This window comes from Malaclemys terrapin, chromosome 10 (assembly GCF_027887155.1).
Source record: "Malaclemys terrapin pileata isolate rMalTer1 chromosome 10, rMalTer1.hap1, whole genome shotgun sequence".
NCBI lineage: Eukaryota > Metazoa > Chordata > Testudines > Emydidae > Malaclemys > Malaclemys terrapin.
The window spans coordinates 33661439-33686778 of NC_071514.1; the positions used below are offsets into that span (position 1 = coordinate 33661439).

Below are 25340 nucleotides of genomic sequence, written 5' to 3' on the forward strand. Positions count from 1 at the left end.
GTAGGAAGGCTAAATATTGTTGATGAGGGTAAGTGGTACTGTATGAAAAATACAATATGTATCTATTTACATTGTTCTAAAAAAATCATTTATCTAGGCATCACTTTCTGCTTTGAATATTCCTATGAAGTCTGTTGCTAGCTCCGAGTATATACTGTATATAATGCCACTGGACTTGAATATTAAGCTCACTTTATTAAACAGTCATATTAATATAATTTTAATTTCTCTGTACAACTGTAACTGTAAAAGTTACCCTTTGTGTCTACCAGTTTTTAAACATGTATTGACTAAGACCATTTATTTAATTTTAAAGGATCTATTAATGAAGGCCTATACATGTCCTCTAAATACCCTAATAGGGCAAATTTTCATAATATCATAGCAGCATAATTCAGAAGAATATTAATTTACTCATCAGTAGGTAATGCGTATAGCAATACATACTCATCCCAGCTTCAGCTCTGCAGCACCCGTATCACATAGATGTCAGTTTGATTTTAGAATTACTCCTGATGAAGCTAATGCGGTATCGGATTCCAGGAAGCTGATGATGCTATCCTGGAAGTAAATTCAAAACTCATGTTCACATTCACAGAACTCATGTGAAAAAGACACTGGTACTTTTTTACATGAATAGTGGGCATGTTGATTGTGGAAAATCCAATTTTTTGCAATACATATAACTGAGAATAACAAAATATTTTAAACAGCCTTGAGACTGAATCAGAGAAACGTCTGAGTGATCATTTTGCATTGTTAGATAATAAAAATCTTAAAACATGATATTCAGCTGTTTCTGCCAGTCCTTGGGGGATTAGGAAGATAAATTCAGACTCAAACTAAAACCGTAGTAATGGAAATCAATGAGGATGCACCCATGGTTAAACCTGTATTACCCCTGTTGGCTCAAATGTTACTGGTCAACATACTTTTATATTTGCTTGTAAGTTTCTTCTCCGCCCTTGTGTTCTAATATTAGCTTACCCTTAGCTCTGTTTATGAAAGATTTATGCAAATTAACACAGTATTAGCAAAAACTATCCCCTCTGTCTGAAAGTAGAGAAGTCTCTGAGTTGCTCTGTCAAAATGTGGCATGGAGCATGAATGCCTTTTCTAATAATAGTTTTATGTGCAATGTGGAAAGCGCATAAATTGTTCCAGAAACAAGGTGCACTGTAGACAGGTCAGTCCTATCAGCAAAACCTTTGTCTTCCTACATGAAGTTACTGGGATTTTGCAGTTCCCGTGACACTGCTGCAGTTTGGGGGGAGTTTGTGTTCTCAATTAATAGCAAAGAGTTACTGTACTGAAAAGCTTCCCCCGGCTTAAAGAAGCTCATTCGGTTTTCGTCTCCTGCATGGGAGCTGATCAAGTTTCCCAAAGATGTACAAGTTTGAAATAGGGCAGACAAGTACCTTGGGAGGTTGCCTGGATTTGGCTGTCACTTCCTTTCCCATCTTTTCTCAGGATTCCTCTTCCAGGTTTGGGCCCAAAGACGTGCATCTGGGAGCCAGGTGATACTAGCATGGTCCATTAATGCTGGAAGTTTCTGAGCTGCTGTGGGTTAGCCACTACTTAATACATACAGTTTCATGGTTCCTTAAAGAAGGGAATCAAAGACAGTGAGGAGATAGGGAACTAATTAATAAGTGATGTCTTGGATCTGGCAGTTGGACCTGTTAACATTGACAATGATGTGTATCGGCTGCTATTTTTTTTACTGTCCTATCTAGAGCACTAATGTAATGCTTAGAAACCAACCTGCCCATTCAGGGTCTCTGGTATACCCATACCATTCATACCCGCACAAGCATTCTTTCTGTATGACCCAGGAGGAGACTGTGACTAGAAACAGAGCAATCAAAATAAAATTCACCATTTACACAAGTCCAATGATTTAATCTCATTTACTTAGTGTATACCAGAAAACATTTCAGATCCGCCTAAATCATCACTTGCAGCTTGGCAGACACTAATTTTCCTTGTCTATTTCACAGACCTCAGCACAGCAGGCCTTGATGGGGACTATTAATACTAGTATGCATGCTGTTCAGCAGGCACAGTCCGACCTCAATGAAGTTGATAACCTACCACCTCTAGGACATGATATGGTGAGTTAATTCATGTGATCCCTATAGGGATTCATCTAAACGGCTTGAGTTATTTATTTCAGAGCTTATTCATTGTCCCTGGATGTAGATTTATATCTCAACAGCTTTATAAATAAGATGAAAATCCTTGTTTATTTTAAGGAATCTGTGTAAGAATATCTTGTTCTGTTTGACTCATATTAACCTTCTGAGGCTATACACCGTGGACCCAGTTGTCCCTTCTTGCACATCTTTGCAATCACATTTACTTTAATGGATCTACACGTGTGTGTGTGTGAGACTGGAAAACACTTGAGCCAGTAAATCAGGGGGAAACTGGTGCTTGGACTGTTGTAGTAAGTAACCCCTAAGGGGAGAAATTAAAGGAGTGGCTGTAAAGCAAAACCAAGATGCTGAAGAAGGCACAGCTTGTGTAGTGATAGCTCATGACCCTAAAGAAGGGTGGGTGTAATCCTGTCAGATACATCTCAAGGTTTTTCACCTATTTTTGGCTCTAGAAATTTTGGCTCAAGCCTGTCTGTTTAAATATTCTTATGTAGCTTCTTAGCTATAATTGTTAATGAGATATGGAGCCTGTCAGCTTTGGAACACCACCTTGGATCCAATTTTGGGATGGAGTAGAGCCAATAAGATTGGTGAGTCCCCATGATGAACCAGATGATGTTCTGTGGTCCTCCATTGTGCACCATTTTGACACCATATTTATGGCGTTCACCCAGAAATCAGAGCGGTCAACCTATGATCTTGCAGTTACTGTAAGGAAAAACTCTTATTTCAGCCTAAAAGCTTAGCTGATGCCATCTGCTTCATTTAAAAGGCTTCTGAAAGAATCAAGGGCCTGCAAAGAACTTTATCTATTACCTTATCTTGAGTTTGTTTCACTTGTAGCATGGCATTGCAGTCCTTAATACTCTGATGTTGTTTCTTTCTAGGCATCGAGGGTATGGGTTCAGAACAAAGTTGATGAATCAAAACATGAAATTCACTCTCAGGTTGATGCTATCACCGCAGGAACTGCCTCTGTTGTTAACCTCACAGCAGGTAAATTACAGGGATTGGACTTTGCCAGGCTGCTGTTGTGTATGTACCAACGTCTTTTCAACAAGATGGAGGCTGCCCAGGAGATGTTTAGGAATACGTTTTCCTCCAAATACACAAATGGCTTTTATGATGGAAACAGACCTTATTGTCTATTTTTTACCAGTGTTCATGCAGAATCTATTCACACTCCCCTGATAAAGATAAAACCTAATATTTTACTCGCCTCAGGTAATTGAGAGTAAAATGGGTGTTCTGAAGTATCATTTATTGGCCACTCCTAGAGCCAGGATATTTAGTTATGTGTACAGATGGCTTGTTCTGGTCTGTCTGTCTGATCCTGTGTCTTACACAGTTTTTCTCTGAATTGCAGGTTAGGTATAAGATGTTTAAAGGCAGCTAGTGTTCAATACTGTATTTCTTTGGGTCCCTCCATATAGTGAATATGGGAGAGGTAACTGAAATTGTGGGTGTTTTGCTTACCTGGACAGTTGTGAAGAGAAAATATTCCATTAGAACATACATATGTCATATCTATGGGCAGGAAAAGTGGATAGTAGATGCTATATTTTCAAAATGATGCCTGAATTATGTTGCCATGTCTTCTTTACTCCCTTCAGTTTTACTCCTAATTATCTGACCAGAAACCAGCTTGTGCTGTACTACTTGCTTCTGCACTTATCGTTCCCTTCACTTATACAGGTGACCCAGTTGACACTGATTACACGGCCGTGGGATGTGCGATTACAACCATCTCTTCTAACCTGACTGAGATGTCCAAGGGTGTGAAACTGCTTGCTGCCCTAATGGACGATGAAGTTGGAAGTGGGGAGGACCTCCTGAAAGCTGCTCGGACTCTGGCAGGTGCTGTCTCGGATTTGCTGAAAGCTGTGCAGCCCACTTCAGGAGAGGTGAGAATATGGACACAAGTAGTGAGCTTTCACAGGCTCTCCTTGGCTTAAACGCATTCTCCTCAATTAAAGTGTTTGGGTATAAAGCATTTATCCAATTAACCAGAATGGCTCTTTCCAGGCTGTGTCTTCCCAACGCTCTCCTGCCACTGTTTCCCCTCTAATCCCCAAGAGACTATCCAAGCACTTCTCCTGATTGCTTTCTTTGTGTCTTCCACATACCTCTGACTTCATACCTTTATGTGCGGCACCTTGATCCTAGAACAGCCTCCCAGTTAATATTCACCCATGTGTTTCCTCTTCCTCAGCCAGCTGTTTCTCTATATTGTATCCACACTGTTGTATCCAGTCATGCCCTTATATTGTAAATGGCCCAGGTTCAGTGTTTGATGTTGTATGCATTATCTGTTGTCAAGTGACATATGTATTTATAGGAATTAGATTTTCACAAGTTGTTTGCAAAGCCTTCGGGTGGCCAGTGACGAGACTCTGCTATCTAACTAGTATTGAAAAATCAAGTGACTGGCTTTGATTCTGCCAACTGCAAACAGCCCCATTAAGATGCTAACCAGTCATAAGGGGTATATGTGAGTGGTTGGGGAGCTAACGTGGTAATGTGAACTCTAGGAGCAGAGATGGGGAAATTGATTCAGCCCTAAAAAACTTGATCTGTGTATACTTTGTCTGCCACCTCCTCTATTCATTCCTTATTTGTGGGAGGATTTTTTTTTTTATTCCATTCTGTATTTTTATTGGAAGTGTTTGAAAAAAATGTTACCACTTTTTTCTCCTCTCTCAAATACTATAAAAACTCAATTACAAGTTACTAGGGAAGTAAGTGGGGTTGGTACCTGATTTTTTTTCTTTTGTCTTTAATGTCAGGGTTGCATGTAGCAACAGATAAAAGGAGAATGAAGCTATGGTCTCCATCAAAATTTTATGGAAATAGGAAATTGTACTGACCAAGACAGAATTTAATATTTCAGACAATCTGGTCTGAGTTTGTGTCTGCTATCCATTTGCCCTGGATCTTTGCAGTTTTAATGCAAAACCAGAAATCTGTGACCACTTCCAAGCAGATTGCAATAAAAGCTGTCCAACACATACCTTTCCGTCAGCTGCTGCTATGATGTGTATTAAAGCTGATCGGATTTCTTCTCACAGTCAGCAACATATTGATACGTGTGTCATTAAGATGCTGCAGGATAAATTAAATAGGAATAAGGAAAAGTAAGAGTACTCCAAGAGGTATCTTGAGTAGAGATTTCAGTGGTATTACCCTGTATACAGTAATGTGGTTAACAAAGGTGTCTTGAGAGAATTACAAAGTTAAAGAAAAATGTATTTGCTTTTCATTAACCTGTTTTATAGCCTCGCCAAACAGTTTTAACTGCAGCTGGAAGCATTGGGCAAGCCAGTGGGGAACTCCTGAGACAGATAGGAGAGAATGAAACTGATGAAAGATTTCAGGTAAGGTCATGTGAATTGCTCACTGCCAGAACCATGCAATTCCACAGTGGAGCTTGCTATTTTATGTAAGGTTCACAGTAATGTTATCCTATGTGTAAGTCTTTTGTATTTCACTTTGATTAGGTGAAAAGATGTCTGTAATTTTGTCCAAAATTTGAATTGGTCCAAATCTTTAATAGGTTTAAAAGTTTAGTCTGGCTTTATTTCTCTCAACACTTTCCTCTTTCATCCAGCTTAAGAAGATGAATATTATCAATTAACACAGCATGTTTCCTATGTGGATTAATACACCAGTCATCCATTAATAATTTAGAACCATTGTTGTTAAATGCTCGATAAGAAATATGCCCTGATTGTTTTTCTTGGTGTCAAGAACAGGTTTGCCTTAGAACCAAAGGGAAGTAATTTACAACAGCAGATAGATTATACTGTATGTGAGACATATCCCAACAGAACTTAATAGCCAATTTAAACACTTATTCGAACAATAAAGCTGTCTGTGTGTTTCAGTAATGTTGTATTCATAGTCCAATGCCTATGACAGCCCCATGCATCCTTACTTGTTTTATGGAAGAGCCTAGACTCTTCAGTCAGTATGAGGGAGCCCTTTACCTGGCCTTTTAGTCCTTTTAGAACTATTTTTTTTTTTTTTACCATAACTTGCCGATTTCATGAGACTTAAATGATTTTTATCCTGGACCACAGTAAAAATACAGTGCGCAAAATACATACTGTCTTCTCTCATGTGCAGTTCAGACCATTTTAGTACTATTTGCTTATATAATATGCTTTCAGTGAGTGGTAGAACCATTATGATTGTATAAATCCAATATTTTTGGACCTTTAGACAGCAGTGTTGTTATTTGCCAGTGCATTGATACAGCAGGTTGTAGTACTCTTCTTGAGTACCTATTGCATTTAGTAAACATGATAATTAAAATTACATTGAAAAACTACTGATGTAATGTCCAAGAGGGCAAGCTGCTTAACAAAATAATATGGTTATTTTGGAGGTTCTCAATCCGGCTCTGTTGTATCAAAAATAATTGAAGCACATTGATAGCAGAATTTTAAATGAGGTGGTGTATTTGAATTATAGCAATACAAGCATTAAACCACTTTTACAGCTTCAAACAACCAAATGCATTTTTCTTCAAGAATAAAACATCTTCTGGAGCTGGGGCCTCTGAGGAGTTACAGCTTGGAGCCAATATTTTATAGTGTAAAAGAAAACTGTACTAGCAAATGGATAGCCCCCAGACACACTGTTTGCACCCCTTTATAAATTAAGGTTGCCGTGCCATTTTCTTTTGCTTTTCTATACAGTGCACTTTGTATTGAATACGCAGTGTCCGATACCTGCCCATAATTAGTTATCATTTTGCAATCTGAAATCTTCAACTTTACCTTAGGTAAAACATATGGCTGTAGCTCACCACTTACCCAGTGAGATCAACTCAGGTTTTGAGTGTGCATATCTAGTAACTAACTTCACATGTTCTTACAGTGATGCATTCCCACATGTCTACACTGAGATTACAGCTCTAAATTGCATAATACATAGCAATGTTTCACTGGGACTCTACTGTAACTTCCCCTTTGTAGACGCTTTGAGGCTTCTTAAAATCAGAATATTCTAGTTTAATTTTAAGGAATCCAAAATATTGACGCTAATGAGTATTTCTGACTGCTTAGGTCAAGTTTTGTCCTTTGTTTTGTCAGGATGTACTGATGAGTCTTGCCAAAGCTGTTGCAAATGCTGCTGCCATGTTGGTGTTGAAGGCTAAGAATGTGGCTCAAGTTGCTGAGGATACAGTCCTGCAGAACAGGGTTATTGCTGCTGCTACACAATGTGCACTATCCACCTCTCAGCTTGTGGCATGTGCCAAGGTAAGGCTCGTGGTAATGGGGTTTGTGAAAGGGGCAATGCATTGTTTCAGTATGTTACACGCTAATTGGTTACAGTCTTCCCTGGGTGTATTGTTGATATGGTTTAATCAGTTATCCTTGAATATCCTGGAGTTAGAGCTCCTACAAAAAGATAAAACTATGCAAAGATATTTAGGGTTCTGTCCCCAAGACACCTTGGATAGTGCCTTGTTTCTCAATTACCCTCTCTTGCAGGTGTTGATTGCTGCTGCTGTGAGCATTTCACAACTTGGCCAGGAGTAGTGATTATTTAATGAAGCATGTCCTGCCTTCATTTGTTTCCCCTTTGGGCCAGCCCAGACTAAACAGTTTCTCTAGTGTATCATTATTAAACAATTGCTAATTAGTGTGTTTGTGGTTTGGCTTCTTGTTAGATTACACTGAACATCAAAGGGCAGCCTTTAGAATATGAAGTGCTGACATGCTATTCCAGAGGAAGGTCCGTGGATAACTGATACGGCCTGCTGTATTGCTAATAGTGATAAAAATGCTGAAAATATTACTCTGAGAAACACAGCTTGCTGTACAGTTATGTGAAATGTTTAACGAAACCTATAACCAGCACACGTTCACCTGCATTATTTTCATCATAACAGAAATTCAAGCCAAGTTTGCCGAAAGGTTTGTGTTCAGATTTATATGCTTTTGCATCATTTAACAGTTTCTGATGTGAACAAAGAGAGACCCATCAGTTTTGCCTGTGTATTGAGAGTTGGCCTAAGGAGCTCCAATCCACAGAGAGCAAAATCTCAAATAGAATCACTGTGTTCAATGTGGCTCTGTTTGGAGAAATGTTACTGTTTTCATCTTAAAACTTAAAAGCTTTAGCATATGAAAATACAAAATATTTGTGATCTGCAGGGTTGGCTTTCTTAGGGATAATTGCTGTTGGAAAATGAGCATTCAGATATTGTAGAACACCCAAGAGGATTATAATAAAATTAATAGCCAATTTGTGGTATTCAATTTTCAGTATTTTTCTACTTCATTGCTGTGACTGCTGGGCTTTGTATAATGAATATGTAAGATCATTAACTGGATGTGATGTTCTGACTGCTTTTATATTTCCACAGGATGGCACAAGGCAGTCAATGTCATTTTTTTTCTTTTGTGGAAAAACACCCATCCAACTTCTTTCCTTTGCCTGTAACTTACTTGACATACCTGAATGATATGGACTGAATCTGTTGCATTATTAGAGCACATCCATGGGTTGCTCGGCTTGGTAGTTTGTACTTTCAGACACGCAATTTTCTTATCTGTTTTTCCAGGAGTTATTTTTGGCTTTAGCAGAATATTGGCTGACAGTGGAAGGCTTTGCAATACCAACTTTAATTAAACTTCAGTAAAGGATCACAGTCCCTATGATAAGCTTTCTTCAAGTGAAGTTCTAGGACACAGAGCTGTGTGAAATGACTGCAGCTATCTTGCCAGAATCTGCCCCATACCTGCCATTCAGAACCAACTTCATGTATTTCTCCATTTGTTCAGTAATCCAAAAAAGTCTTAACTTAAAAGGGCAAGGGCATTTTTAACTCTTTGTTAGCCTCCAGTGGTAATCATACCATGCTGTGGTATGATATACATTACTAATCTCTTTTCTGACAGTAGAAGATAACTGCAGTACCTCATGCTGTGGTGTGGCAACTGTTAGTAGGTGAATAAGCTGTTTTCTGAATGCTAAGGACATGGATATGTCATCTTTTAGCAGTGGGCTGGTAACTTCTGGCCTGTTAAATCTTTTCTAAACACTGTGTTCTCTCTCTCAATGTAGGTTGTGAGCCCCACTATCAGCTCTCCCGTATGCCAGGAACAGCTGATCGAGGCTGGAAAACTGGTGGATCGTTCAGTGGAGAATTGTGTCAGAGCCTGTCAGGCTGCCACAGATGACTCTGAGCTGCTGAAGCAGGTCAGTGCAGCAGCCAGTATAGTCAGCCAGGCCCTGAATGACCTCTTGCAGCACGTCCGTCAGTTTGCAAGCAGGGGAGAGCCCATTGGACGCTATGACCAGGCAACGGATACCATTATGTGTGTCACTGAAAGCATCTTCAGTTCGATGGGGGATGCTGGTGAGCTGCTTTATCTTCATACTCTCTCTAAAGGGGATATTACTTTCATCTGACTCAAGTTCCCTTCGACATATACCCATTTCAAGTAATGCAAATCAGAAATCCTTAATGCTTGTGATGCCCATAGGCTTGTGCTCCCATGAGCAGTCATTCTAACCACAATATTAAATCATTAAAACACCCGTAAGTGTGTGTTGGGGGAAGGAGGTTCCTAAATTATATAATGGATGCATATGGAGCTCTGCTAACACAACTAATATCATGCCTGGAAAATCAGGGGATGCAGTGTATATGATGTCTAATGTCTTGCTGGTTGTGTTGCAGTGCTTCACATCATGCAAATGTTATAGCAGTTTTGTATCTCTAAATGTGAATACAACCTGTTAAAGTGCTCAATCAGCAATTTTATTCTTTGCCAGTAATTAGCTCCCTAAAGATTTATTTACCTGACTAGACTTAGCAGGCAAGAATTTTGTTTCCATTATGTGCTTGGCTTTTATAGTGCAGCTTTTGAACCCTTAAGCTCTTTGTTTAAAGAACATAGCCGTTGGAGCCAAACCAAGCAGAGGCCTAATGTTTGATGAGCTTGACATACAACTCCATTATAGAAATGTGAAATGTTGAGAAACCTTGGATAGTGTTTATATACAGTTCACAGCCATACATGCATGTGATGCTTGTCACATTCAAGGGTACAATCCAGACCAGTGAGAAGCTGTGTCACCACCTGCCCTGCAACCTGGGGTGCCTCATGATGCTTTGCTGTTGTCACTCCCCAGCCTGGGCCGTTCACAAACAGCCAAACTGCACACAGGTCACACCCTGAGTGTCTGTGTATAGCTGCAGCCCTGGTCCAACAGCTCTGACCCCAGCAGCCTGTCAGCCACACTCCAGTCACACCCTGGCTTCCACAAGCCTTGGTTCCTAGTTGCAGGGTGACCCCAACACACTCCTGGTTCTGAATTTTCCCCAATACATGTGTTCTGCACTGTCTAGCCCTAACCTAGGTACTTCAGATATTATATGTCTGTTGCCCCTGTGTAAAGGGTCAATATTCAGCAGTTTGCTATTTCTACTGAGTTACCCAATCACTTCAGTTTAAACACAACACTGGGTTAGTTTTTGATTAAAAAATAAAACAAGTTTATTTTACTACTAAGAGAGAGATTTTAAGTGAGTACAAGTATAAGGCATTAAAGTCAGAAACGGTTACAAGAGAAATAAACATAAAACACTTTCTAGTAACTAAAAACTTAAGCTAGATTTGGTTCAGGGTAAAATCGTTTCCTTAGGTTCCCAGTGGCATTGCTGACCGAATTCTCTGGTCAGGACCTCCCTGAAAGTCAAAGGGCTGGTTTCTTTGTCATCTTAGGTAAAAAGAGAGAAAGAGAGAGAGAGATATGGAGAGAAAGAAAGATGACACTTGGGGTGTTTTTGCCCCTCACTTTCATAATCCAATCACCCTTTGAAATGCGTTTTCCTGAGTGTCATCCTGAGGTAAAGTTCTCTCCAGCTGCTGAGGAAACAGACATTCTCATAGTGAAAGAGGTTCCCTAAAATGCAGATTGATCTGTTCCTGTCCCCCTTCATTGCCAAAGAATGGGCCACTTGACAGATGATTTGCCAATTAACCTTGATGACACTTGGCTAGAGGCACTGGCTTGTCCTTTGTCTTTGAGGAACTGATTTACCCTCTCTTGCTGTCCCAAGGACCCTGTTTACTACACATTTACTACACACATTTCTTTGTTTAGGATGGACCTGTTTAACAACTTCTGCATAGTCAGGGCTATGTGGGTTTGAACATGTGCTAACAACTTTGCATATAATTCATAATTTCACATATAATAATATATACACATTTCACCATGATATTATTAACCAGTGAGTTATTAGTTTTCAAATGATGCCTCACAAGATTATTACAGTAGTGTGCAGGGTGTGAATACAGGGATGCATTTGGTCACGGTGCTATGCTAGGTTTTTAGTATAGGCTATTCACATTCAAACAATTTGTGGTTGTATTTCTATTCTGAATTTGTCTGTCTTCAACTTTCAGCCTTTAGATTGTGTTATAACTTTCTCGGTTAGATTTAAGGACCCGTTACTAAATATTTGTTCCCCGTGTAGATACTGTAATGAAGTTACCCTCTAACCTTCTCTATGTTAAGATAAATAGATTGGGCTCTTTGAGTCTATCATTTTAAGCACGTTTTCTAATCCTTTAATCATTCTTGTGGATCTTCTCTGAAACCTCTCCAGTTTAACAACATTCTTCTTGAATTGTGGGCACTAGAACTGGACACCGTATTCTAGTAGCAGTTGAGCTAGTGCCAAATATAGAGGTAAAATAAGCACTCTGGTCCTACCTGAGATTCCCCTATTTATGCATCCTAGGATCACATTAGCTATTTTGGCCTCAAGGTGACACTGGGAACTCATGTTAGCTGATTATCCACAACAACCCGAAATCTTTTTCAGAGTCACTGGTTCCCAGGATAGAGTCCCCCATCCTGTAAGAATGGCCTATGTTCTTTGTTCCTAGATGTATACGTTTACATTTAGCAATATTAAAATGCATATTGTTTGCATGCACCTTGTTTACCAAGAAATCCAGATTGTTCTAAATGTGAGTTGTCCTCTTTATTATTTACCACTTACTGGGTTACCCTTTATTCCTGGTAACTATGGGGCTTTTTTAAGTCCAAAAATTACATGTCAGAAGATAGCTGTAAAGGTGCAGTGAAATCTGTTACTTTTATTCATATTCTGTGCCGGACTGGAGGAGTGTGCTAAGAAGGCACTTGCTCATAAATACCATTGTTAACTTCCTACAGTATCTGAGAAATCCCCATGGCAGTATGGGAAGCTTTGAAAAAATTTTTGCGTGTCAAAACTACTTTGGAACATATACTGTTGAGACTTCTTAAACACAACAGTAGGCTTTTGAGCTAAGCACCTGCTGCCTTTGGTTAAGCTTTGGGGAAAAAAGGGAGCCAAACAGTTAATCCGGAAGCTTCAATGGATTCACTTTGCTTTTGAGTGTGGTGTAGTATCAGTTATATTAATAAAGTAAGCGTGTTCTAAAAATGATCTGCATCCACTTCAGAAACAAACATCCCCATTCGACCTCTGTGCTTGACCATGAGTGATGCATAAACTCATTGTGTTATCACTTTAATTTCTACCTATTTTCAAGTTTAAAACCCTAACACTGTTACTAATGAATTGGTACTGAGTCACTTCTGCCAGAAGTGTTAAATTATTCTGTGCAGTTCAGTAAAATAGGCTTCTTGAAATGCATTTGAGGAAGAAGCAAGAAAAGGGAACCTATGGTTTCTCACCTATGCAAAAACAAATCAGTAGTATTGTTGTGAAGGGGTGAAATACTCGCCCTATTAAAATCCGTGGCAAAACTTCCGTTGACTTCTATGGGGCCAAGACTTCACCTAAGGCATGTAGGTAGAATTAAGTGTTAAGCATAGTGCTATGCATGTTCATCCTACTGCATTTCTTGTTAGTCAAATGTTATCAGTTTCCCATGATCAGTTGTGTGGATCCAAAACTGTGTGTTTAAAGCTTTTGAGCAATGAAGTATCTACTTGTAATTTTAATTCAAACGAGGATTTCAGAAAATCTAATTTTATTTTAGTCTAAGGTAGGGGATTTTTGAAACTGAAATTTAGATAAAGGTGAAGAAATTCAAAACTTAACTTGTTAATATTGTAGGTGAAATGGTGCGGCAGGCCAGGGTTCTTGCTCAAGCTACTTCGGATCTTGTCAATGCTATGAGGTCAGATGCTGAGGCTGAAATTGACATGGACAACTCTAAAAAGCTTCTAGCTGCAGCTAAACTTTTGGCAGATTCTACAGCTCGCATGGTTGAAGCTGCAAAGGTACCTACCAGGAAACAGTGAACTGAGGAACCTGAAAGGCACTGAATATTAACTTAATTCTTCATACCTGTGCGCAAACATGAGTCATTATGTGTAGTTAGTAGGTTGTAAATAGGAATTGTTATAAAGCAGAAACCTTGCTTAGCCTATGAATGTTTGGGTTGCATTTGACAACTTCACTGGGTACTTTAACTAAAAGTCCATTAGACGTATGCATATTAGTTGATCCATTCTTTCTGGATTCCAAAACTCTTTCCATATTCTTTTGGTGACTTTACTGACCTGATAGATGTATATGTCCTTGACTTACTAATACTTTTTCAGGCCTTAAAAAGGGAAAGACTAACATGTCAAACATAAGTCCTAATTCAACATTCTGATAATTAGATTATAACTACCAAAAGTCTTGTTAAATTGGGAATTAAAAAGTGAACTTTAAATACTGTGATTATATAAATACTGTAATTGTTAGAGCACAGATAATAGACAATTTACAGAATAGTAGTTCCCTACTATATGTGGAGTTGTAACATGTAGTTGTCCAGTAGAAGTAAATATTGCCCTGAAGAACAATATTTTACATTGACACTGTGTGGGGAGTAATGGAGCTATGTGGTTTAAAACGCTGGACTATGTACTGAAAGTCTGACTGCTTTCTTCACTATATTTAACATGGTAAGCAGTAACCTGCACCTACAATGAATTTCTACCTGAAATCATGATGATAGTTGAACTTCCTTCTCTAATTCATCTTAGAGTGACGTTAATCTGTAGAAAACAGGTTGATCAGATAGAGGATAATGGGAATTAAATTCCTTGTATATTTTAATATGTAGACATGGACATTTTTTGAAGATTTGTATTTTACTCGCAACTCCTGTGTAGGGGGCTGCAGCAAATCCTGAAAATGAAGACCAACAGCAGAGACTGAGAGAAGCGGCCGAGGGACTACGGGTTGCCACGAATGCAGCTGCTCAGAATGCCATCAAGAAGAAAATTGTCAACAGATTAGAGGTTTGAATCCAAACTCTCTTGATTCTATTATTTTACACTTCTTTAATTATGCAAACCCATATCTGCGTAGGCACATTCCAACAATTATAAATGCAGACTTTAGACAAAAAATCTCAAGTTCCCCATAAGAAATGGACCTAAACACAGCTAATATGGGGCACTTTCATTTGAAAGTTGCATTCCAGACTGAACGTAGTGTGAAATTAACTAGTTTGCATATTAAATGTTTTATTAACTTGCAATAGTTTAGTTGTCAGTAACAAACAGGCTGGAGGGATTTTTGTTATTATGAGACTGCTGTATTCATTCAGCCATTTTATTGGTGGTGTGATCTTCAGGGTAAATACAATGGAGTGCTCACTGTTTCATTTCCATTTAAATAATCATCCGTAGTCCTGTGATTTGTGTTTTTTACCAAATATTATTTGAGATTTTTACAAAGAATGTGCAACAGAACTTCACTTAAACTGCCCCCAAAACACATCTGATTGCATCACAACTAAACTCTAAAGCCACCCAAAGAAGCAAAGGATCAGAAACAAAGTTGGAAGCAATACATAATAGCCAGAGGTGCAGCAAAGGAAAAAGGGCAATTTGTTCATAGACTCATAGACATTAAGGTCAGAAGGGACCATTATGATCATCTGGTCTGACCCCCTGCATGCTGCAGGCCGCAAGACTCTTCCCTGGACTCTACCGTTGAAGTCCCCAATCCTGTGTTTTAGTGACTTCAATCGGCTGAGACCCTCCTGCTAGTGATCCCTGCCCCATGCTGCGGAGGAAGGCGAAAAACCTCCAGAGGCTCAGCCAATCTACCCTGGAGGAAAATTCCTTCCCGACCCCAAATATGGCGATCAGTAATACCCCGAGCATATAGGCAAGAGTCTCTAGCCTGACCCTTGTTGGCCATTATGCTGTTCATGTACCATTGCTTGGTTTTCCTTGGCTACTATGTTTTATCATTAAACCATTCCCTCCATAAACTCATCCAACTTAATCTTAAAACCAGACAGGTCCGTCGCCCCCACCGTTTCCCTCGGAAGGCCGTTCCAATATTTCACCCCTCTGATGGTCAGAAACCTTCGTCTAATTTCAAGCCTAAACTTCCCCCCGGCCAGTTTGTATCCATTCGTTCTCGTGTCCACATTAGTACTAAACTGGAATAATTCCTCTCCCTCCCTTGTATTAACCCCTCTGATATATTTAAACATAGCAATCATATCCCCCCTCAGCCTTCGCTTGTTGTACTGTAGAGATTAAATTCAGCCTACTTTAATCTTCTAGAGACGTCTGACCTTCACAATTGCAAATTAAATGTACAAAAGACTGGGGGGCGGGGGCGGAGACACCTCTTAGGTATTGGTTTTCAACTGAGATTTTACAATAGTCTGAAAATGATTCTAGTGGATTAAGATGAGACCAACAAGAAGATCTGAGTAGATAATCTTCATCTGGATGTATATTGTATTAAAACTACTGTGTCAATGTAAATTGAGAGAATCTTGAGTAGTTTAAGCAGTGACGCATTAGAATGAACTTTTTAGCTACATTATAAGAAACCCTTGTAGAAAATAAGGTGTTATTTTTCTGTAAAAATATCTTACTATTTTCCCCTCTATGTGTCAGTAATAGTTTAGATGAACTAACAAGCTCATGTTCAAGGATGGATGTATTTATTAGGTGGGTTAATTAAGGAATGGTGTTAAGAATAATGTTAAGAATATTCTTCATATTGGAATGTATTTGGCAAGAGGTGGAATTTTATTCTTTTGGTAGAGAGAGGTGTGTAGAGAGAGACCAGTAATAAGATTTCTTAGTATTTGAGTTCAGGTTCTCCCTCTGTATTTTTAGACCCAAGCAAACTCATCCCTTCATGTCTTCCACGTATGATCACCTTAGTGTCTTACCTTTTTGGTCTTGAGCAGTCCCAAGTAGAACTGGTCCTTTGCTCCCCTGAGGAATGCTTTTCAAGGTACATCCATGATTCTGATCTTCGGACTGCTAATGTAGCAAATGGACTGCTCTATTTATCCTCCTCTCCTTTTATTGACCCCTTATATCCCTAGAGCTAACCCCTGCAAGTTGTTCCACTCCATAGGCATGGTCTCTTCCATGGTGGTGCAATGTATTATTGCCAAGTGACTATAGCAGGTAGCAGAGTATTGCGCAATCAAGATGTCAGTGACAAATCACTTTAGGTTAAACTCGAGAGAGAGTTTGCAAATGTGTCTACATTGTTTTTAAACATGGTGCCAAGTTCTTCTTTGGAATCTAAATCCAGTTTGTATTACTAATTTCCTTGATGTGTTTTGGATATTGCAGTTCCATGATAGTTGAATTCTAAACCCTTGCAGTTGACTTTCTGCACATAACAGACAATACTCTTACCACTTCAACCTGCGTCTTAATTAAAATGCTATGGATGAGGGGAGAGGCTCCTTTGAAAGAATTCCTGAATCCACACAAACAGCTGGACTTTATTCCTAATGCTTTAGATCAGTGGCTCTCAACCAGAGGTCTCAACCAGGGGGCCACCAGCAGGTTTCAGGGGCTCCGCCAAGCAAAGCCAGCATTAGATTTGCTAGGGCCCAGGGCAGAAAGCCAAAGCCCCACAGCATGGGGCTGAAAGCCCGGATCCCCAAGCCCCGCTACCCAGGGCTGTAACCAAAGCCTGAGCAACTTAGCTTTGCGGGGCCCCCCATGGAATGGGGCCCTGGGCAATTGCCCTGCTTGCTACCCCCTAACATTGGCCCTGGCTTTTATATGGAGAAAAACAGCTGTGGCACAGGTGGGCCGTGGAGGTTTTTTCAGTGTGTTGCAGAGGCCTCAGAAAGAAAAAGGTTGAGAACCCCTGCTTTAGATTACTGTGGGTCTTCACATCTCATTCAGCAGCCTGTCATTAGGCTGTAGGCTATTTTAACAATAGCTCTTCAGTATTCCTAATAAGTTTTTGCAATGAAAGACTAACAATGTGAAGAAGGAAGCTCTTAGCATGTTTATGGTGCCAGGTGTTTTTTTCCTTTGTTGTTAGAAATGTACGGATTGATAATAATGATCATTTCATTTTTCATCTGCAGTGGAAAGTGACAGAGTTCTTTATGGTAAATTAAGTCAAGGGGAGGTAATGACTTCATAGGTTCCAGTTGCTAAATGCAATAATGCCTATTTTATCTGTTGTGTTCTCTACATTACTCAAGCTTATACCAGTTCAGCCTTTTAACTGTTTTTCCTCCCCTTTAAAGTTTGCAGCTAAACAGGCAGCAGCTGCTGCCACTCAGACAATTGCAGCCTCTCAGAATGCGGCCGTTTCCAACAAGAACACAGTAGCCCACCAGCAACTTGTCCAGAGCTGCAAGGTAATATTTCCTAACAGAGCAAGCAGTCACTTGGCAGATAATCTGTAGTCTGTGTCCCTTTTAATGCAGTTAATTTCTTAGGAAACTGAAATTCAGCTCCCTTGATTTAATCACTTTGTGCCTTTGGACAGGAATTCTTAAGTTGCATGTGTCAGTCTGACTCCAAAGCATTTGATTCTTGTTCCGTTGCTGTACCAAATATAACGCTGCATTTACTTCTAAGAATGCTTTTTTCCTGTTTCGTTGCCCACAGTTAGTTATCATCTGTTAAAGTCAGGGAAATGTTGTTTTCGAATGTGTGCAAGGCAGCAGTGTGCCTTGTCTAATGTAGATGCCTTTTACAAATGTTTAGGCAGTACCTATTACAGAGGATGAGCGGATGTGAATATTTTTTGCAAGTATCTCCAAAATGCAAACCTGCTGCAAATGTGGCATATTTCTTGGGGTGTATGCTGCAATACCCTACATGCAGCGTACATCAGGCAGAGAGGTGTTCAATTTGATTATAAACTGGATTACTTTGGGGGTTGCCTTGCACTGAAAGAGTAGTGAACTGACAGGAAGCCTTCACGGCCAGTTCACTGTGTAGGAACCATCCCATGGTGAATCGCCTTCAGAGTCTGTATGCTTTTCCAGAGCTGTCTAAGGAGCATTGCTTGAAGTAGTGTACTCAGTAGTAGTACTCAGGGGACAGATACAAAGCCTACTGGAACTTAATTAGGCCTTACCTCTTTGTTTAAGGTCTTAATTGGTCCTGACTAGAGAAATAGGAGACATTGTTCCTTTGTAGTGACTGGTGGAATTAGGTGTAACACTCATGGCCAGTGGCTGGTGTTTATTAGCTGTGCCCCCAGCATCACTTGACACAGCAGAAGTACAGATCTTCTACCCTATTAGTAATTGCTATCTGTGCCATGCTTCTTGAACTGTGTGGCTGCTAATCACAATATGTGTATATCGCCTCCTGAAGGCTGTTCAGGGGGAGGTTTGTGTGGTGGAAATTCTTATACAGATTTCATGAATATGAGGAATTATCACTTGTGACTGTCAACTTGTGCTTTTCTGTTGTGCATTACAAGAGATTTAACTTCATGCCAGATAAGTGGCTGCGTGGTATCATGTAGGCTAACTGGCAGACTGCTCTTTATGGTCAGAGTTGGTATCCAGTGAATATTGTACAGGTGGGGAAGGGAAGGTATGTCTCTGTTCTCTAGGGGTGCTCCAGTACAGGTAAGAAGGTTGTATCGCAGTGCAGAGTGCAGCTGCCCAAGAGCAGTACTTTCCTTCCCTTTCCTTGGTCCATGGACCTGACTTGTCTAATTTAGATTGTAATCACCTTGAGCAAAGACTGACCTTCTACACGTCTGTAAAGCACCATGTTCACGAGAGATGATATGGAAATGATGAATCGTAATGAAACTGGACTGGGGTGACGACTACTAGTGAAATTTCTGAATGCTCTATTTTAACACACTATAAAGCAAGGCTAGTGGCTTGTGGTGTAATGAGAAGAAATGCTTCCCTATTGTACTGAGACAACATGGATAGCAGCTTGATACTGTGACCCAGGTTCAGCTTGTCACCCTACATGCAGCCTATGCCCTTTAATTCCCTTTCCAAACCAAATTGTAATGAGACCATAGTGTTGGGTTATGGGATTCCAGATTCACTGACGAGTAGGTTGCTGAGAGCACAGAGCTGTGATATGCCAGAGGTAAGCACATGGAGACGCCCTCACATTTTCCTGATTGTAAGCCAGAGCGCAGAGTAAGTCGCTTGACAAGAGACTGTTCTTTTGTGGTTTAGCTACAGCTGGCAGACTAATTTGTGCTTGTGAATAATGTTGCTTCAAGACCCCTAGAGAAATAAGAAATCAAGTGGAGTGCAAAAGAGCCTATTCTTCTACTGAGAGAAGCTATGCAGAAGTCAGGAACACCACAACTATAATAGACATACATTTTCAAGTCAAAGATCCCAGAAAAAGACATTAACACTTACCAATTGGCTATTAAGTATATTACCTTCCACATTAGAGTTTTTGAAAATTTGGTAAATAAAAGAAGTAGCTTGAACATATCTCAAAGAACGGGGCATACAAAACTTATCTGGTAGGTAGATGATATTTTTTTCAATAGGATAAACTGCCTTTTGCATTTCTGTGTGTTGACTGCTGTTCATTCAAGTTTAGCTTTGACATTGATTTATTATACAGCAGATAAAATCCGCTTTTGAAGTTTCTTCCTGAAGTGGAAAACATTTTTGGAGACTGTATTGGAGATAAATCATGTGAACACGAGTTGACATTTGAATAGGGATGAGAATACAATTTTAACAATATACATTTTCAGAACATTACAACCATACTATAAACATCTTATTGGAAGTCAGATAAAAGTAAGGTGAGTACCAAAGGGGGGAGAGAGAGTTTTCTTGAAGCAAGAAGGGTGCTTGAAAGATCTACACAATTAAGCAATTTGGAGTGTAAAACAGTAGTTTAAATGTCCAAAACAAAACATTCCTGAGTCAGTGAAAATATCACTGATGAACCTTTTTTGTTACAGAAAAGTCTTAACCTTCCTTTATAAACTAACTTCTAGAATTCTATAGGAAGAGTCAAGTTCTTCAAATACTGTAGGAACTCTCCTAAACAGTCAATCTCAGATTTATTAAGTTCTGTGAAATCCTAACTATTGTCTACAGAATCATATTGGTATCATCCCTTTTAAATTCTGTAGCTCTCTTCCATAGGATGTGAGGCTTTGTTTAGTATTGAATGAGTTTTTAAATTTAACAATTAAAACTTGCTCCTTTGTTGCCGACAGAATGTTGCTGACCACATTCCTCAGCTGGTGCAGGGTGTGAGGGAAAGCCAGGCTCAGGCAGAAGACCTCAGTGCTCAGCTTGCGCTGATAAATTCCAGCCAGAACTTCCTTCAGGTAAACTGAATCAAAGAAATTCAGGATATTTTTTTTTCCTCAAGAGCACCTTGTGGGTCTTGAATTGTCTTCACTTTGTGGAGTGAGAAATTTGCATGTCACATTGGAAGGACAAATTGAGAGCTCTGTGTTTAGTCATTGATTGTGATGAGGAGAACGTAGTTTGTCACTGGGGCAATAGGTGTTGCCACAACTGCCCTGAGTTTGAGCCGCAGGTAACACAGGCTACTGTCTGTTCAGCTTTCCTTGAAAGTGTGAAAATGTGATACACTTTGCGCTGAGACTGGCTATTGAAAAGGAGGCTCAATTGGCAAGGCAGTGAAAATGCCATGAGTGTCTGGAACCTTGCCTAAACTAGAGCTCTTACACATTCCACTGGAGCTGGATATACCATCATTGTACAGTTCCTTAGTTTAGATATAGCCACAGTGTTTCATCTGGAGTTCTCAAGTGTCACCCCTGCTTTTCAGATGGCTTTCTGAGACACAGAAGTGATCTAACTTAATCAAGGTTTTGAGGAGAACCCAAGTGATGAGCAACAATCTATGCTTCCTTCCAAACACCGAACAAAAGATAAAGGGTGGTTTTAATAACAAAGGGCCAGATGTTGCTTCAAGATAAATGTTGGAACTATTATTGGCAGTTAAAATAAAATCAGGAAGCTCTATACTGAAATGTTATAAATTTTTCAGATTTGTCAGGCACTCCCTTCTGTCTTATGGGGAAGAAGTGAATCTTTTCAGTGGTCACTGTCACCACTTGGTGGGGTATTAAAAGTGAAATAAGGCATTGAGTCTAATTCTACTCATGTTGCTGTCACAGGACTGTCTCAAGCTGTGGTCTGGCTTGCATAAAATCAAAAATCACAGGTGCTTTTCTCTTTTGAGAGCTGCACATTTTATTTTCCTTCCCTGAACACATTCCAAAGCACAAAGGAAAAGAACAAAGCCCAGAATGACAAATCAAGTCCGCCAGCTTCCTGTGTTTAAAACTGCCTCCACTCAAGCTCCGGAGCTGTTTTTCTCTGTGCTTGGCCTGATTGGCGCCAGACCTAATCAGCCTCACCTGACCTGACATTATTTAATTAGGGCAATTATCCCCTTTCTGTTCTGACTAATTTGTCATTAAGGTACTCCATGCAGCACTGGAGCACCCTGTCACAGTTGCTCACCCATATAGTCCCGTTGAAGTCACTAGGACTACTCACCTTGTCTGTTTAAGTACTTGGGGCCCATGGAGATGACATGGTATTGGAAGGTAAGCAAGGTGTGTTATCCACAGATCCTGTGCTGGTTTATTACTTAACTGATTTTTTTTCTGTTTACTAATATTGAGAAGGAAAACATTAAATATTCAGAAATGTTGCAAGAAATTACAAATGTACCATGTATATTGTCCATGTATGTCTATGTAAACATATGCACAACTGATAAACTGTTCTGTTTAAATATTTAAACTCCCTATTATTTATTTATTTATTTATATTACAGGAGCCACTTAGAGGCTCCAGTCAGACATTGGTACCCATTGAGCTAGGCACTGTGCAAATAAATAAAGCAAAGACAATGGCTGCTGCAGAGATCCCACTGCTCAGGATTATGACAAGGCACAACATGTGAATACACGAATCGGGATTGGATAGGGACAAAGCATAGGTAAAACTGGATGCATTTGCAGTGGTCCTAGTAGTCAGGTGGCTGCCAGCCTAAACAGTGGTAATGGCAAATAATGGCAAAACTTAGTGTCCTAAGTGTTCTGTCCGTTCTAGACCTAGTTTCATATTGGAAGCATTTATACAAGGTTATAGGCATGAGCTGATGAATCACAACGCATTCTTCTTTAATCTTTAAATAGCCTGGAAGTAAGATGGTGGCATCCGCCAAAGCTGCAGTACCTACTGTAAGTGACCAAGCCGCAGCAATGCAGCTAAGTCAGTGTGCCAAGAACCTTGCAACGAGCTTAGCTGAGCTAAGAACTGCCTCCCAAAAGGTGGGTCAATATCCCTTTTGAGCAGTTAGAGGTTAACTGTGGCTTACAACACCTGATTTTGTAAAAGTTTGTGTGCAGTAGGAAATGTCATTTGGAAGTCTGTATTCATTGCTGTTCTTTTAGCTCTATTGATTGTGAGTTAATCACCTAAAATGAAATTGAACGGTGCTAAATATGTCTCAGTTCCCTTTGTGGCTCTGGACAATGAATTCCTCTGCTGGCAAGCTAAGTATGTTGTGCAGTAGTTTTGTATCCAAGATATGCAGCATGCCAAGATGATCTTTGGTGTCTGCATAGTATCTTCAGAAACAGATAATCTTCCAAGACATGATCACTGATGAATCTTCCCATTTTTGGTGGTAGGACAGTTGCTTAATGATCCTAACGGTTTCTGTTTGTCTATTTTCTGGATAGGCTCATGAAGCATGTGGCCCTATGGAAATTGACTCTGCTTTGAACACAGTCCAAACACTCAGAAATGAACTGCAAGATGCTAAGATGGCCGCTGTAGATGGACAGTTAAAACCACTCCCAGGAGAAACGGTAACTAGTGGGGCAGAAGAGGCTTAGCATGGTCATCATTTGGAATTCTGTCCCATAACTTGAGTGAGCTGTTGTTAAAATTCAGTTTTAAGGTGTCATTGGTAAAAGGAGTCAGTCACATGCTCATTCCAATGGCATTTTACACAGATATTCTTCCAAAATCCATTCCCAACACTACGCATAGGTGCTGGAAGTAGGGGTGCTGGGAGTGCTGCTGCTGCAGCCCTGAACTTGAAGTTGTTTCCATCGTATACAGGGGTTACAGTTTGGTTCAATGGCTCTGAGCACCGCCACTATACGAATTGTTCCAGCTCTGACACCAGGAAACATCCTTATGCCAATAAGAAAGTGTTCTCTGGCTGAAATAATTTTTGGAGGCAGGGCCTCCTTCCCTAGAGTACTGAGGGGAAAAAAATTCAGCTTTTAAGGATGCTGTCATAAAGATTTTTAAGGTCTTTCTTTCCTTTGTTTAGCCAGTACATTGTAATGAAAAATACACACGAGCTCATTACTTGATTTTTATTTTTTTTTACCTTGGGTTTAGAGAGCAAAATATGTTCTTAAAAAATATGTCATTATTTATATTGCTAATTATTAGAACTAAATTTTAAAGCTCTAATTTCCTTCTCATAGTGCCTGCTATTTGCTACCTTCATTTCATTCAACTTGTACAATGAAAATACAAGGGTCTGAGACTCACTAATGCAGGGCAGCAAGGTGTAGGTTTCAGTAGCTGAGGTGGATGCTAGTTGGGAGGGAGGAAGGGAGGGGGCGGGAAATCTTTCCATTGCTCTTGGAAGGAAAATGTATTTTAATTCAGTTTAAACAAAGACTGTTATCTCTTGAATATTTTCACAGCTGGAAAAATGTGCGCAGGACCTCGGAAGTACCTCTAAAGCTGTTGGTTCATCAATGGCCCAGCTGTTGACTTGCGCTGCTCAAGGCAATGAGCACTACACAGGTACTGTTACTGGAAATTGCTAATGAAAATAAGACACTTTGTAAAAGAACATACCAGGTTGCAGAGGCTGCTGTCTAGCAGTGTATATTCAATATAAGTTGGGGCTTCTGTTAATTAAAAAAAAAAAAACAAAGCAATCCAAACCTTTTTTGTGGAGGAGATAGCTCTTCAGTGTACAATTAAACGCCATGTGGTTTAGAGATTAGTGTTGTGAGACCCCAGTTAAGCTGAAAATGCTGCAATGTGCATATTGAACAGTTGAAAGCACTTGGTTTTTTTATGTTTTCCCCTGTAGATGGGAAAACTGAGGGAGAGTGGTTAAGTGACCAGCCTCAGAGAAGGAGTCATTGTTAAGCCAGGATTAGGATTTAGACGTTCCAAAACACACTGCCCTTTAGCTAGATTTTATTGTGGTATAGGACCTTATTCCTCATTAGAATTTCTCATATGTTTTGCCTGTGCCTGTATGTATATTTCCAGGTGGCCAAAGCTGTGTCTCACTCATTAAATAACTGTGTGAATTGTCTGCCTGGACAAAAGGATGTTGATGTGGCCTTGAAGAGCATTGAACACAAGATGTGTTTGTTAAAACGGTGCACCCCTTACTGCATGTTCTGAATTTACATGTATCATGCAGTTAGTATCTCTAATCCATGCATCAGATTTGCATAGTAAGGGATAAAGCCAGTGGATGACATGGATGCACAATCTTTCCATGTGTGGTTTTCCACAGTTACTCCAGCTCGCGTGTTGTGTGCATTATTTTACTGAAATAGGTCTGTTTCTAAAAAGTATTTACATTTCTGTTTTGGAAAAGGATGCGTACATTTAAATGGACATCAAATATTAGTCCTTAAAATTCTCTAAGTAGGTGTTGACGTTAATGCTGAAATGGGATATTTTTAAATATTATTGATAATCATTATGGCAATTACTGTTTAATTTGATGTAATTGGATCAAGACTACACAGATGTCAGTTGCTTTCATTTGAACTGGATATAATTGGATTAAGATGACACAAATTTTACATAGTCATACAGAAGTCAGTGTTGGATGTCCAATGAAAATTCAGAAGTCTTGATACTTGAAGCTGAAATCTAGTAGCTCTTTTAA

The 25340-nt window shown here is 39.7% G+C and overlaps 1 protein-coding gene across 4 annotated transcripts in view; it reads left to right on the forward strand.

Moving 5' to 3' along the window:
- The window catches only part of TLN2 (talin 2), a 382138-nt gene that overhangs the window by 241477 nt on the left and 115321 nt on the right, over positions 1–25340 (forward strand). For all 4 annotated transcript variants that reach the window (XM_054041883.1, XM_054041884.1, XM_054041885.1 and 1 more), the window contains 13 exons: positions 2001–2114; positions 3047–3155; positions 3855–4063; positions 5435–5533; positions 7256–7423; positions 9237–9531; positions 13261–13427; positions 14313–14441; positions 17684–17797; positions 20620–20733; positions 22588–22722; positions 23137–23265; positions 24124–24226. In XM_054041883.1, coding sequence (XP_053897858.1) covers positions 2001–2114; positions 3047–3155; positions 3855–4063; positions 5435–5533; positions 7256–7423; positions 9237–9531; positions 13261–13427; positions 14313–14441; positions 17684–17797; positions 20620–20733; positions 22588–22722; positions 23137–23265; positions 24124–24226 — 1885 coding nt within the window. The remainder of the gene's footprint in view (positions 1–2000; positions 2115–3046; positions 3156–3854; positions 4064–5434; positions 5534–7255; positions 7424–9236; positions 9532–13260; positions 13428–14312; positions 14442–17683; positions 17798–20619; positions 20734–22587; positions 22723–23136; positions 23266–24123; positions 24227–25340) is intronic.